The sequence below is a fragment of the Caretta caretta genome, chromosome 2, assembly GCF_965140235.1.
Source record: "Caretta caretta isolate rCarCar2 chromosome 2, rCarCar1.hap1, whole genome shotgun sequence".
Lineage (NCBI taxonomy): Eukaryota > Metazoa > Chordata > Testudines > Cheloniidae > Caretta > Caretta caretta.
Genome location: NC_134207.1, coordinates 259,747,879 through 259,762,978, shown reverse-complemented (window position 1 = coordinate 259,762,978; position 15,100 = coordinate 259,747,879). Strand labels below are relative to the sequence as shown.

The 15,100-nt window shown below is 46.8% G+C and overlaps 1 protein-coding gene across 2 annotated transcripts in view; it reads left to right on the top strand.

The window, feature by feature from the left end:
* The window catches only part of CRHR2 (corticotropin releasing hormone receptor 2), a 248,542-nt gene that overhangs the window by 17,771 nt on the left and 215,671 nt on the right, over positions 1-15,100 (top strand). For both annotated transcript variants that reach the window (XM_075126031.1, XM_048837460.2), the window contains exon 2: positions 9,644-9,737. In XM_075126031.1, the coding sequence (XP_074982132.1) occupies positions 9,644-9,737 (94 nt within the window). The remainder of the gene's footprint in view (positions 1-9,643; positions 9,738-15,100) is intronic.

Below are 15,100 nucleotides of genomic sequence, written 5' to 3'. Positions count from 1 at the left end.
CGGGAAGGGGGCGGGAAAAGCCCGTCCACTGCTAAAGGATCCCCGCCCAGCCTAAGAGGGGGATCCACAGGACCGGGACACCAAATAAATCTGGGGGACAACTAATGAAATAACAGGGACAGGAGTGCGGTCAAAGGGTCAAACGACGGGAACCGGATGGGGACACCGAGCAGAGAACCCTGGACAGCGCCCACTGCTCCTCAAAGGCGTCAAGGGAGCCCAGAGGAACTCTGCCCCGATACGTGAATGGACTAAGGATCGGAAATAGGCCCCACCGTCACAGGAGACTCCATCGGCCAACCTCCTCGCTCTGGTTTTATAGATGGCCATTTTAGCTAGGGCCAGGAGGAGGTTGACCAGGAGATCCCGTGACTTTGTGGGGCCACGGATAGGGAGTGCATAAATAAGAAGGTGAGGGGAGAAGTGCAACCAAAAACATAATAAAATATTTGTGAGGAGCCGGAATAGGGGCTGCAGCCTAGCACACTCCAGATATACATATGCCAGGGTTTCCCTCATGCTGCAAAAGGGGCAGGTGTCTGGGATAGAGGTGAACCACACCAAGAATACGCCCATGCTCATGGCTCCATGAAGGAGCCACCAACTGATATCCCCTGCGAGCCTCGGGACCAAGGTGGAATATAGGCTGGCCCACCGGGGTTCCTCACCCTCCAAAGGTGGCAGGAGGTCCCGCCATTTTGTATTGGGGCAGGACACCAGGGTGAGGGCATGTAGGGTGTGGAGCACAACCATGTATAGATGTTTCCTTGGTGCGGTTTGGAAACAGACAGCTGCAGCTCGTGCAGCCAGGTCGCAGTGAAGGGGTGAGGGGGTCGGTTGGGTCCACGGGGTAGGGGCCCAATTAAAAGATCCGGCGGGCCGGGGGTAGAGGGTGGGCAGGGCGCGCCCTCGTGCAGGACCCGATCGAGGTAAACCCGAGCAGCAGGCGGCAAAGCGGCCTTCACCTCCTGAAGTACGCGCTGGGGAGTACAAAGTCTGGAGAGCCCCATGCGCTGAGTGAGCGTCAGGGGATCCAGCCAGTCTCCCCGGTCGTAGTCCAGGAGGTCTCCGACTCTCCAGTCTTGGTTCTGCCAGGACCAAAGCCCACTTGCCCCAGACCCGGACTCCCACCACTGAGTCCCTGGCACCCAGACCCCCCTGCCAAGCCCAGTGCCCCCACACTCAGGACCCGCCCCCCCAAGGAGCCCCAACCACCTTCACCTGGACACCCCACAGAGTCCCATTTCCCAAGCACCCAGAACTCCTCAACAAGCCCCTGTGCATCCAGATTCCCCCCACACCCAGACCCCCACTGAGCCGTCCGCCCCCAGATTGCCTCACACAGAATCCTCTCAACCCACAGCTGGATCCCCTCCACATTAAGCCCCTCCACACTTGGATCCTGCCAGGCTGAGTCTGCTTGTTCCACTGCTAGATGGGCAGCCTGGGTTGGGTATTCATGTGAGACTCTGTCCCTCTCACTTACTATCTTGGTGCACCTGGTGTGAAGGGGCAGGGCCCCAGGTGTTTCTGGGGCAGGACTGGCCCTTGCGCTTGTCAGGGTGAGGTGCAATCTTACTGCCGAGTCCACATCCCAGGGGGAGAGGGCCGCAGGGCGATCTGCTCCCCACTGCCATGCTGGAGCCTCCACATTTATTTATTGACAAAATTTGCTGAGTTTTTATTTTTTGGTGTAGAATTTTTAATATTTTGGTGCAGAATTCCCTCAGGAGTACAGTAAGTTAGGAACTATTGGGAAAGGGATAGAAAATAGGACAGAAAATATCATAATGCCACTATATAAATCTGCGGCGTGCCCACAGCTTGGATACTGTGTACTGTTCTAGTTGCCCCATCTGAAAAAAATGATATAGTGGAACTAGGAAGATTCAGAGAAGGGTAACAGAATTGATCAAGGGTATGGAACAGCTTCCATATGAGAAGAGACTAAGAGATTAGGGTTCTTCATCTTAGAAAAGATAAGACTAAGGGGGAATATGATAGAATTCTATAAAATCATGAATGGTGTGGGAAAAGTAAATAGAGACATGTTATCTACCCTTTCCCACAATACAAAAACCAGGTGACACCTGATGAAATTAACATGCAGTAGGTTTAAAACAAACAAAAGGAAGTACCTCCTCATACAATGCACAGTCAACCTGTAGAACTCATTGCCAGAGGATGCTGGGAGAGCCAAAGTATAGATAAGTTCATGGAGGATAGGTCCATCAATGAAAATTAGCCAAGATGGTCAGGGATGCAACCCCATGCTTGGGGCGACCCTAAACCTCTGACTGCCAAAAGCTGGAAGGGGAAGACAGGGTGACTCTCTTGAACTAACCTGTTCTGTACACTCCCAGTGAAGCTCTGGTACTGGCCAGTGTCAGAGACAGGCTACTGGCCTCGATGGACCATTGGTCTGACCCACTAGGGCCATTTTTATGTTTGTTCGACCTTAAATTGATTTTTTTTTTACAGTTGGTGAAAAAATTGATTTTTTTTTATTCAGGCTGATCCAAAAAATCAGTTATTTGCCCAGTTCTAATCATGATCTATATTTTTTGCATATAGTACAGTATAAATGGCTTATTTGTAACAAATGGAAGGGTACTGCCTGTTGATGCTTTGATCATTGAAGGCTCTAGTCTTGCACTGGGATCTGCGCACAGCTCCTTTGCCTTCAGTGAAACTCCACATGGTGCCAGAGGTCTGCCTGCATAGATCCAGCATCAGGATTGGCACCTAATGTTATACGCTAATATCTGAAGCTTAAGGGGAGCCCTTGTTGGTCCCAGACCAAGGAAGGCACACAGATATTCCTGTGGCAGTACAAGGAGGGAGGAATTCAGAATTGGGGACTTTGTCTTCAGAGAGCAGAATTTCAATAGGCTAAAAAAATTCAAAATGTAAAGGTGGGCAACACCGAGGATCTCACTGGGCTGGATCTGGCCCCATGGGGCCTCCAACTGAGGCTGCACAGCCATGTATCTTGAAACATAAGCAGTCAAATTCGGTGACAGTGCATCAAACATGAATTTGGCTTTGTTACCTGGGGTTTTCCTGAACCCAAAGCTCTTGATAATTTTACTCTCTGCGAGGCAGTGTCAGGAAATAAATCAGTGGGGACACAGCATGTCCATCTGATAAGTTGTTGGTATAAACAGTGCAAATAAGAGTGCTTTCACTTAAAGCTTTTACTTTATTTAGTCTCAAGTACATATACGCATCTGCAACAGGCTAGTAAAGCATCCCAAACCTATATTTACCCCAAAGTCTGGAGTGGTGTTTGAGTGGTTCAGCAACAGGCTTCTGGTAGCCAGCCTTCCACCTGCTGCTGGGGATCTTAAGATGTGTCCATGAAGTCTATCTAACTCAGGCTTTCCCCCTTTTTTATGCACGTTAGTGTGACATAGTTCTTAATCCAAAAAAAGAACCCCAACCCCCCTCCCCACAAAAAATCTTAAGCAAGAGTTAAACAGGAAGTTTCCAGCCGTTAGTTGAACAGATATGTTTTTGCAGAGTCCTCAGTCTCGTGGGCCCTGACAAACACAGACCAGAAGTCAAATATAAACAGACTTCCTGTTTTTCAAAGCTGCATATTTCAGTAGTTTAAAAGAAGCAAGACAGGACGGCTTATGGTCACCCCCTTCTCCTCCTGGCCTGCCTAGTTATGCTAAGGTTGCTGCTAAGGCCTTATAGCGTAGCTGCTTTTGGCAATAAGCGTAACAGTCAATATTCCAGTTACTGGCAATGGCTGAGGCTTTTTGCTGGGCTGTCAAAATCTCCCCCTACAGCTTATTAAACTAGACCTTCCAATCAATACCTATAGCATTCAAATATTCTCTGTGGAGCAATTATAGCTGTAGGACCAAGTCAATTCAAGTTCCACTCTTTCAAAAATAACTGAACTCAATCTATACTCCCAGGAAGAGTCTGAACACTGGAAACTAACACTCTTCTTGGACTTGCTGCATAAATGTTCTGTCTTGTAGGATAGAAAATACTGTATCTGCCCAAGCACCCAGGGAAGGGTGGTTTTTCAAAATACAAAGAAAATAGGTCTGAGTCTAAGAGCCTTTCAGTGTGTGGATTTTTTGTTCATTTTGTCATATTTGGAGGAAGGAGGAGCCTGTTTCTGAAAACTCAGGAGCAGCTAAAATTTGGGTGAGGAATGGAATACACTGATAGTCATAAAGAAATTGGCTTGTGATTGAAGATACATGTTCTCTCTACTCCCCTGTCTCCCTCACCTACCCCATAGGGATTCATCATTGGCAACATTCTGCCATTCCAGATATACAGCAGTGAACTGAGTTGTAATTATTCAGATGAGCTTCTTACATTAGGTGTAAGCTACTAATAGGTAAGTGCAGGCGCAGGTGCTGGGAGAAGAAGGTGAGTGGAGAGGAGGTTTGTTCTGCTGAGAATTGGAGTGGTGTGACAGGCTGTACCAGGTATTTGTTGCCCCTAACCCAGTGGCTCTGCTGCTGTGGTGCACGTGCCCCATGAAGTTGTCCTTTTGGAAGAGAAGACCAGTGAGTTCAGACCTCCAAGGGTTTCCTAAAGAGGCTTTCCAGGATCAGTTGCTGGTGGAACCAGCAAGATTTGGTCCTCCAACAGCTAGAGGGGCTGGGAGAAGGAGGAGACCAGTCAGGACCCAGCAGGCCAGATAGAAAAGGGCTGGCTGCTGCTTTTTCAGAGGCCAGTTCTGGGAGAGGCTGTGACAAGGAAGGAAGGATCTCCCTGTCTCAAACCTAAGAAATTAAGCTAATCAGAGGCTTCATTCTGACAGTATTTCTCTGGCTCAGTGGAGGACTGTTATCATCTTTAATACCCAGGTGGCCATTTAAAGTGTTAATTCACTTTCTGTAAAATAAAGATGAGTCCGCTCCATGGACACCTGGCTCAGCATGAGCCTGTGACAGATGGGTTTTAATAAAAAAGAAGAGAAACTTTTCCAGATAACAGGGTTTTTTTTCCCCCCAGTGGTGCTATCCAGAATGTCAAGGTATGCTTTCAGATCAGCAGCCTAAACTAACTGTGTCTAAATCAGTTTAAGAGTTACATGTCATCTCTGATCTGCACAGATAAGCTAGCGCTGAGAAGCGCTGCAGCTGAGGGCATGCAGCACCATGCCGGATTGGACACTTGCAGGGGTCCAGAGGCTCTAGCAGATTTCATTGCAGCAATAGGTTGATTATGGCCTTGAACCTGTAAGCTTATGCACATCCTTAAAGTGACTCTTTTCAGTCAAGAGGAACAGTCATGTCAGTAAAGTGAGGGTCATGCATGAATAAGGGTCTGTCTACGCTCTGGGAACTAGGCTTGCAGAGTTCCTGCACTGCAGGGGTGCTGCCACAAGACCTTCGTGCGGACGCAGCCTACGTGGACAGAAGGGATGTTCCCATCGCTGCAGGAAACTCCATCTCAGCTTAGTGGTGTCCCTACTGGGGGTTATGTCGGCACTACTGTGGTCGTAAGGAGTGAGGATTTTTCAGACCGCTGACCTACTTAGCTACCTTGACCAAATTTTTAAATACAAAGCAGGCCTGAGACTTTGCAGGATTGGGGCCTTAGTGTGCAGTGTCAGAGCAGCAGGGTTTGCCTCGACAAGTGCCTTTTAATGTCACAAAACACGTCACTGCCCCCCAGAGTAGTTCTCACCACCGCCAGCCGTGTCTGATTGTGATCTGGCTGTTAGTTTCAGTAAAGATGTCAGTGAGTGGCACATAATCTGAATGGAAACAAGGCTTTTTGTGGATTCACAGACTAGTAGTAATAGCTAGAGATATGGCAGTGCAGGGATTGGGATGGTGAATTTGAGGGCTGTAGGAACTACATCACCATTTATAGACCAACAGGGCGGGATAGGTAAGGGAGTCCAATATATTACTCAGGGTGCAAGTCTGGAGATGCCAGGCACATGTCAATCCCTTGTGCCTGTGAAAGCCCCAGTGATTGCATGGGAACAAGATTCCATCCATACAGGTCTGGTGGCAGGGTCAGGACCTAAAACTTTAAATCCCTGTTTTACAGATTCGTAGGAAATAGATTTTATTTAGTAATTAACAGCATGGGTCAGAAAATACTGGACTTCTTGTCAAGCATAGATTTCCTCACAAGTGTCCGTTGTGACTATGAGAATCATGAAGACAGGAATTTCCAATTATCTTTGGAGTGGATTGCCAAGAAGATAGGCAAGAGTCTTCAGCAATGTTTTTGTGGAGAAAGGAATTTCAGTATTTGCTTTCTCTCTTAAAATGGGACTAGAACAGATTAATATTTTAATCATTGAAAACATTTAATATTTGGCTGTTCATACAATCATTCCCACCCCTCTGTATCTTTAAAATACGACACAGATGAAGACTTTTCTCCTCTGAAGTTATGAGTTATTTTACCAGCTTTCCCATCTGTACTTTACTGTGTGTTCCTTTGCAAACTTTATACTTTTCCTTTAATTTTTTTTTAATTTATTTATTGCTAAATCAAAGTCACACACAAGAAGCCCATTTATTAGGATAACTGGCCTAGAAATGAAAGCAAAAGTAATATAACATCTGTGCAAGAATTTTTTCCCCACTAGCCCAAGTGAAGCAAAAATTGATCCTAAAACAAACTTGACATTCAACCTTTTTGTTCCTACACATATTCTGAAATCCTTAATGCTGTCTGGACTCTCCCGTTGTCTCACAAAAATTGGACAGCTGCACATACAGTGTATTTATAGTACATTATCTAAACCAAAAAAACAACGAGGAGTCTGGTGGCACCTTAAAGACTAACAGATTTATTTGTGCATAAGCTTTCATGAGTAAAAAACCACTTCTTCAGATGCATGGAGTGAAAATTACAGATAGCGGCAGCTGTTGGCCGGGTGCCCAGCTCTGAAGGCAGCGCCCTGCCAGCAGCAGCGCAGAAGTAAGGGTGGCAATACCAGACCATGCCACCCATCTCTGCTGCTGCCTTCCGAGCTGGGCGTCCAGAGAGCGGCAGCTAGAAGGGTGGCAATACCAGACCCTGCTCTGCACCATCCTTATGTCTGCGCTGATGCTGGCGGTGCCTCTGCCTTCAGAGCTGGACTCCCAGCCAATGCTCTCCAGCTCTGAAGGCAACGCCACCTCCGGAAGCAGTGCAGAAGTAAGGGTAGCAGTACCGCAACCCCCCCATAATGACCTTGCCCCCCACCCCCCCCACACACACACCTCCTTTTTGGGTCAGGACCCCTACAAGTTGGGGAGGGATAGCTCAGCGGTTTGAGCTTGGGCCTGCTAAACCCAGGGTTGTGAGTTCAATCCTTGAGGGGGCCATTTAGGGATCTGGGGCAAAAATTGGGGATTGGTCCTGCTTTGAGCAGGGGGTTGGACTAGATGACCTCCTGAGGTCCCTTCCAACCCTGATATTCTATTCTATGTCTATGAATTACAACACTGCAAAATTTCAGATTGAAATAGCTGAAAGCATGAAGTTTACCATTTTTAAAATCCTATGACAGTGAAATTGACCAAAATGGACTGTGAATTTGGTAGGGCCCTAATAATGATACTGGCCTCTTTTGTAAAGCACTTTGAGATCTACTGGTGGAAAGCGCTGGATAAAGTATTTATTATTGTTGTTGATGCTGAATAATTTTTGTTATTTAGTGGTGTCAGAGTCAGACCATACTTATGTCTCTCAATGGGAATAAAAATGTGGGAAGGGCTTTGTTTGTGTGTGTGTTTGTTTGTTTAAAGAATTTTGAAAAATAACAAGAAAAAATATAAAGCTATTTTATAAAGCATGAAAGTTTTTAACGTATTAATGGTCCTGAAGAGTCTATATTTTCTCCATCACTTATTCCATTTCTCCTTGTTATGCAACAAGGAAGTCGGTAAAACAGATGGTGTTTTACAATCACTGAACACATTTTGAAGCTCATAAATGTAATGTAAACCGTCAGTGGATATGTTATTTTCCCTGAGTCAGAGCTGTGTGTGTCTTCGGCTTAAGTAGAAGATGGAAAGCATTTTGTGAGTTATCAAGGCATTATAGACCCTCATAAAGAGTCAAAGGTTTGATTTCATGGCCCAGTGGTATCTATCAGTAATTTGTCACTTTTGAATATTTTAATTCTCCCTTTCTGTTATGGCATTCAGTAGCAATGCTATTATTCCCTGCAGTATTAAAAACTGGCTGCCATCTACTGATCATTTAGATGTATTGTTCTGTGAGCTACCTCTGCTGAGCCTGCAATATGCAGTAATTCATTTCCCTTTTGGGGCTGAAAATGAGATTTGATTCTTTGGCCTCAGTATTACGTGTATTCCTTAAAATCCTGTGGGGTTTTTTCTCAGCTGTCTAAAGAAATATTGTCTTGTTAGAAGGATAAGCAAAGCTCTATCCCATGTTGTATGGCTTTGAACAATTTGAAGTTAAATCACTTCAGCTAATATCTACCAATGGATACTAGCTTGCTAAATTCATCAGTGCAAGAGATCCACTTGTTGCTACCTTTTCACACCTTCTGGTTGCTACTTAAGTCACAGGTGACCTATTAGAGAAGAGAGTGCTGTGCAGTATTAGTTTACATGGGGATAGTGAGATGGAGAAGGAATTTATTACAACCCCGTGCCTCTTGCCGCAAGAAGACTTACAGTGAAATTACTCTCTACATCATATCTCAGCTGCGTCGGTTGCTCATGTGGTATGCCAAGCTCTTCCTTAACTGTAACTTACTGCGATTTTGTTTGTTCAAGTGAAGACAGATGAATGGCCATGAGGGCTGGCGGTCTCCCAGTACCGTCCTGTGACTCTTATTCTTCCCCCATAACAAACCTGTGACCTTTCGTGAAAGTACCTCTGACAGTATCACTGCCTGAGTTATGATGTAGGGAAAAAATGAGCATGCAGTAATCCTGACTTTGTCCTGGGGGATTTTAAGTACTGGGGAGACAGTTTGATCACTCTCAAGGGGGAAATCAGCAGATAGTCCTTTTTTCAAAGAGAAGGATATCTGTATGGAGGACAGCAGGCTGGTGATGTCAGGGAACGCTCATTCAGATGAAGCTCGGGCCACATGTCGACATTAAAGACTCCATGATAAAAACTATCGTACTTACATTCTGCAGTCATTAAGTTCCCCCTGTTGGTTCAGTGGGATACAATATTCTTCATGTCGTATCCTACACTATTGTGTAGTGTTGTTGCTGTGCTCTGTTAAACAGCTGCTACGCTCCGCTTCAGAGGTGGCTGCATTTTACTGAGGGGCAGAAGTGATCCCTGTATTCATTTTCTATCTCCCAGGAGTGCCTTCACCCACAGTTGCACAATTGATCAGTTGAAACTGCTATAAAAGTGCCAGGTATTATTATCATGCTCCCAAGAAAGAGAATTCTGTCCTTCTCTTGCTGCTTGTTAAGTGTAAATATTTATTGTGTAAAAAGAAAAGGAGTACTTGTGGCACCTTAGAGACTAACCAATTTATTTGAGCATGAGCTTTCGTGAGCTACAGCTAGCTCACGAAAGCTCATGCTCAAATAAATTGGTTAGTCTCTAAGGTGCCACAAGTACTCCTTTTCTTTTTGCGAATACAGACTAACACGGCTGTTACTCTGAAACCTATTTATTGTGTGTTTTTTTTCTTTTCCTTTTGTTCATCCAGTTAGTTCTGCACTGTGAATCCTCTGTGAGCCTGCCCTTATCTGTTCTGCTGGAAAGGTATTGTGAAGCGTTGTCAGCTCTCTACAATGTCACAGGTATATACTCCGTTCACTTCTATCAACAGTCCATTTTTACACTGCTGCCTATCACTGCCGTCAGAGAGCACACTCAAAGTGCCCTCAATCCATGATGGTATATCCCCACTGAGATAAACAAAGCTGAGCCACCTGGGTCCTCTTAGCAGGACAGTCTGTAAGGGTTTGGTTTTTGAGCAGGCCCTCAGATTTTATATTCCTGGAAACAACTGCAGGCATGATTTGGAAGGTACCAATCGCTCCGGGAGGACTTCATAGCCCTTAAACGTCTGTTAGTCTAATTGTACCAAATCAAGCAGTGAGACACTGAAGGGCTGTAAACAGTGCCCACACTTCCTCCTGGACACCAAACTGTGGTGCAGACTTGGAGCTGACTCTCTTTTCTGTAACTTCAGAGCCTAAATGTGGTGATCTCAGCCCTCAGATTCTAACTCTAGCTTTTCAGTGTGTGACAAAGGACCAAAATGAGGCATGCCCCAAGATAGAGTATAATGGCACATAGGGACTGATGCCGTGGGTGCTCTGGGGCTGGAGCACCCATGGGGAAAAATTAGTGGGTCCTCTGCACCCACTGGAAGCCAAGCTCCCCGCACCCTCCTCCCCCTCCCTTGAGCGTGCTGTGTCCCCACTCCTCCGCCTACCTCCCAGCACTTCCCGCCTGGCTGCTGCCAAACAGTTGTTTGGCGGCGTTAGCACACTCCGGGAGGGAGGGGGAAGAGCGGGAACATGGCGCACTCAGGGGAGGAGGTGGGGCTGGGGCAGGAATTTGGGGAAGGAGTTGGAATAGGGGCAGGGAGGGGGCGGAGTTGGGTCAGGAACTTTGGGGAAGGGGTTGGAAAGGAGGCGGGGCAGGGATGGGAAGGGGCAGGGCAAGGGCAGGGCCTCATGGAAGGGGTGGAGTGGGGGCAGGGCCGGAGGCAGGGTGGGGGGGTCGAGCACCCACAGGGAAGAGGGGAAGTTGGCACCTATGTAATGGGGAAATTTGAAATGATATGAGAATCTTTTTTAAATGTGGAGGAACATAGAAGTTACTATTTAGGGTTAGTCTTCACTACCTTGCTACACTGGCGCAAGCTCTCCTGTCGGCATAATTACTCCACCTCAGCGAGAGACGGAAGCTATGTCGGTGGGAGAGCGTCTGCTGCCAACATAGCACTAGTGTGGACAGCACTTAGGTCGATGTAACTTGTGTCGCTCAGGGGGGTGGCTTTTTCATATCCCTGAGTGACATAAGTTACATGGATTGAAGTGGTAGTGTAGACCAGCCCCTAATCGGGTCTCATGCCTCAGGAAATGACCAACACCTGGTGCTCAAGAGGAAGGTAAAATCCTCTCTATGATACACATAGCTTCACTGTGTGTGCCCGCATGGCCAACAATTTCCTCCTGACAGTAACAGGTGATCCACTTATTGCCTTAGCTGTACCTTAGTTTGCATATAAATGTGGGCAATGACTTGCATACAGCAGCGACATTGAATTCTGCACTTTGTGGCATTACCTTCTAGGCTTTATGCGATGTATTGCTTTTTTTAAAAATTTCAATTTACCAGTCATTTATTTCATCAAATGTCCTTACTCTTCGATAGTATGAGACAAAGTACAAAGGAAAGACCGATCAGTTTTCTTGATATCTTTCATAATTTTGAATACTTCATTCAGGTGTCCTTTGCCTCTTGAATATTATTTTAAGTATTACGATAAAACTTGACATTAATTCAAAATGTGCATTTCATGCTTCCCCATCCATGGATTTAATTGCACAAATTAAATTTCACACCAGCCAGTCTGAGATGTTGGCAAACAAGCCACTTCTTAATTGCTGGCATAAATAATGTTCTGGGCTCTTTATGCAATGCATGAATATAGCAAAACTTATAAAACAGATTTCCACTAGTGAAACAGCATTTTAAAGAGAGAGTGGACAACAGAAGTTAGAGAAGGCAAAACGGGAGAGCCTAGTTGACCGTGCATCCTCATTGTAAGGTACCAGCAAAACACCAATCTCAGAACTAACCAGACTTTCAATCTATAATGAAGCCATCCAACTTACTACTTGTATGTAACACACCACCCTTGGCCCTAGTATGTACTCTTTAAACTTTCTTTGGGTGTGCTTTCTCTCTCTCACTCACACACACTCACATTCAGACACACACACACACACACACAGCACACAAATATCTTGAACAAACTTTATTAAGAACCACGGAGAACAATCCATATGAAAATCCTTGTTTGTTCTATCTTATCTGTCGCTCAGTCATGAGAGCTCTGTAACTCAGTCCAGTATCTTAGTTTCCTTCCCCCAGAATTGCTAACCACACATGAAATTGTGTACTGCCCCTTTAAAGGACAAGCTGGAGTCTTCAGCTTTGGGGTTGGATTCGGTGACCTCCTGAGATCTCTTCCAACCCTAATCTTCTGTGATTCTATGACAGCCTGACTGTACTCAAGGAGGCCCTGCCCTAGGGCTGGGCTATATAGACAGGAAGATGAAACTGAACAAGCTGAAGGGGAGTAGAAGTTGTACATGGTGTAACGTGTGGGGGTTTCCTCTTCTGGGCGGCAGGAGATTAGTCCTACTAAACTCAGCTACTCTGCTTGGTGAATTTTAAGTTTGGGAATGCTCCACAAGTGTTCTGTGGTAAGGAGCTTGTAAACTGTATTGTGATTGTTCCTGTCCTGAAACCCTGGTGAAAGGGGACGTGCTATTTTGTTAGTATGTGTTGGCTTCTCCTTGGCCTGGGCTGTTAAATTGTACCCAATATTGCCCCAGCTGGGGGGCAGAATTAAGGTGGGTCACTCCCACGACACCACACTGCTGTGGGGGTGGGGGGGGGGCGGGAATGTCGCTCTGCCAACACCTTTGTGCTTTGCTTTCAAAAAATTTTCACGCTACGTATAATGAACCAATGGTGAGAACTGCCTTTTTGTACCGTCACCCCGGTGTAAGTTTAGCGCTATACTGAATAAATGGCTCTGTAAATAGAGTCTAAGTGTATTTATCTGACCAAAGAGGGGAGGGTAAATGACTCTCTCTCAGTGGGTATTGCTTCTTGGAAAAAATCCCTCGGTGACCTGTCCATGACTCCTTGGGGGAAGTGTATTGACACTGCTGAATGGTGGCCTTGCCCGCACTACAGAGCCTATGCTAGCATACCCCCTTGTGTGGGCACAGCGTTTGCCCACAGAAGGAGTTTTTTTGCTGGTGGTGTAACACCACCTACCTCCCTGAACGATGCTAGCTATGCTGGGAGAAGCATTCCTCTGTAGGAATAGCTGTGTCTGCGCTGAGGTTGACTTAGCTGTGTCCCATGGAGCATGGTTTTTTCCCACCCTTCCAACTGACATATCTATGCCAGTATCAATTTTCAGGGTAGACCAGGCCTGTATCAGCTCAAGGTGGGTTGTATCTAGTTCTTGCTCTGCTTCTGCATGCAAAGGGGAAACTGCCAAAGGAGCTTGATTTCTCTGTTGTAACTCAGCTGATGTAGCCACTGGTAATAAAGGAGTCTCTGTAATACGTTGGCTACAGGTATGTGTGGGCCACACACACGCCAGGATTTTCAAAAGAACCCCTGGGAGGCCAGGCACGCAGATCACATTGAAATTCAATGGGAGATGGGTACTCAACTCCCTTAACCCCTCTGACAAACCCACCCTGTATCTTTGCACCTGATTTGGTCATCTTTGCCCTTTCCTGTGTACCTCAATGGCCAAGTAGCACTTCTGATGCATTTTTGGTCTCCACAGAAGTCTCTTGCCCGCATGTTTTGGCCCATGTGCAATTTGTGCAATCTGGCATGTTGTTTCTGGCAGCTTCTTTTGACCTGTAAATGAATCCTCAAAGGTCTGGTTTGTAATAAATAAATAAAACAGATGGTGGCTGGCCAGTGCTGCTGCCTGGAGTGTTTCTGTCTAGGTAAGAGGTTTCAGAGGGGTAGCCATGTTAGTCTGTATCAGCAAAAAGACCGAGGAGGATTTTTGGCACCTTAGAGACTAACAAATTTATTTGAGCATAGGCTTTTGTGGGCTAAAACCCCCTCCATCGGATGCATGCAGTGGATAATACAGTAGGAAGATATATATATATACACAGAGAACATGAAAAAGTGGGTGTTGCCATACCCACTATAACGAGAGTGATCAATTAAGGTGGGCTATTATCAGCAGAAGGAAAAAAAAACCTTTTGTAGTGATAATCAGGATGGCCCAGAAATGGGCAGGGGGAAGATTCCCTTGCTGCAGCGGCTGCAGAAGACAGCTGTAAGGTTGTCTCCTGAGGCCCCTCTTGCCATCCCTCCTGTGAGCAGCAGGACAGGTCTAGGGCTGTGTGGGAGGGGATGTGTCAGGGCACCGTGCAATGCTGCAGAGATTCTGGACAGTGCTGCATCTGATGTGGTAGCCCTGGGAGGTGACCACAGCCCCTTGGGCCTACCCGTGTTGTTCTGAGTTACCTCAGGAGTGTCTCCACCTCAGAACAGCCCAGGATTGGATGGGTGCAGAAAGGTAACTTAAAGCCATATTAGCTCCTCTTTCCTCTGGGCTGCAAGGCGCAGGCTGCACCTGTAAGAGGTTCAGCACAGAAGTTTACTCAAAGTGTATCTATGGTTGCCAACTTTGTAATATGTAAAAAACGGACACCACAGCAGGAGTGCCAGAACCTTCCCTTCCCCACCCCTTCCCCCCAGGTCTCACCCCTGCCCCACCCCTTCCCCCCAGGTCTCACCCCTGCCCCACCCCTTCCCCCCAGGCCTCACCCCTGCCTCACCTCTTCCCCCAAGGCCCCAGTCCTGCCCTGCCTCCTCCCCGTGAGGTCCCACCCCCAGTTCGCTTCTCATTTCCCCTCCCCCCTGCATGGGTCGGGAGGGACTCACCTGCAGAGCTGGAGTTGGGAGCTGAAGCTGCCCAGTGCAGGCAGGAGGTGGCCCTGGCTGAGTAGGGGCTGGCGAGGGTGATGACTCTGCGCCTCCCTGCCTCCCCTGTCCACAGTACCCAGACTTTGGGTGTCCGGTCAGTAGATCTGACCGGACACTGTCAGGTCCCTTTTTCAACTGGACTTTCTGGTCAAAAACTGGCCACCTGGCCACACTACGTGTATCACATTTCAATGTGCTTATGTTGCAGGTGACATGCAAAATACCACTGGTCATTCTGCACAGGCATTGATCAAAACGAGGTGCATGTGTCCCGTCTTGTTTGCTGGCTGAGCTGGGACAAGTCACTTGCCCTTCTGTGCCTCAGTTTCCCCATTTGCAAAATGTAGATAACAATATTGACCTTTATAGAGCACATTGAGATCTGCTGATGAAAAATGCCATGTAAGAGCTAGGTATTACTATAATTGTGTGTTTGCGACCC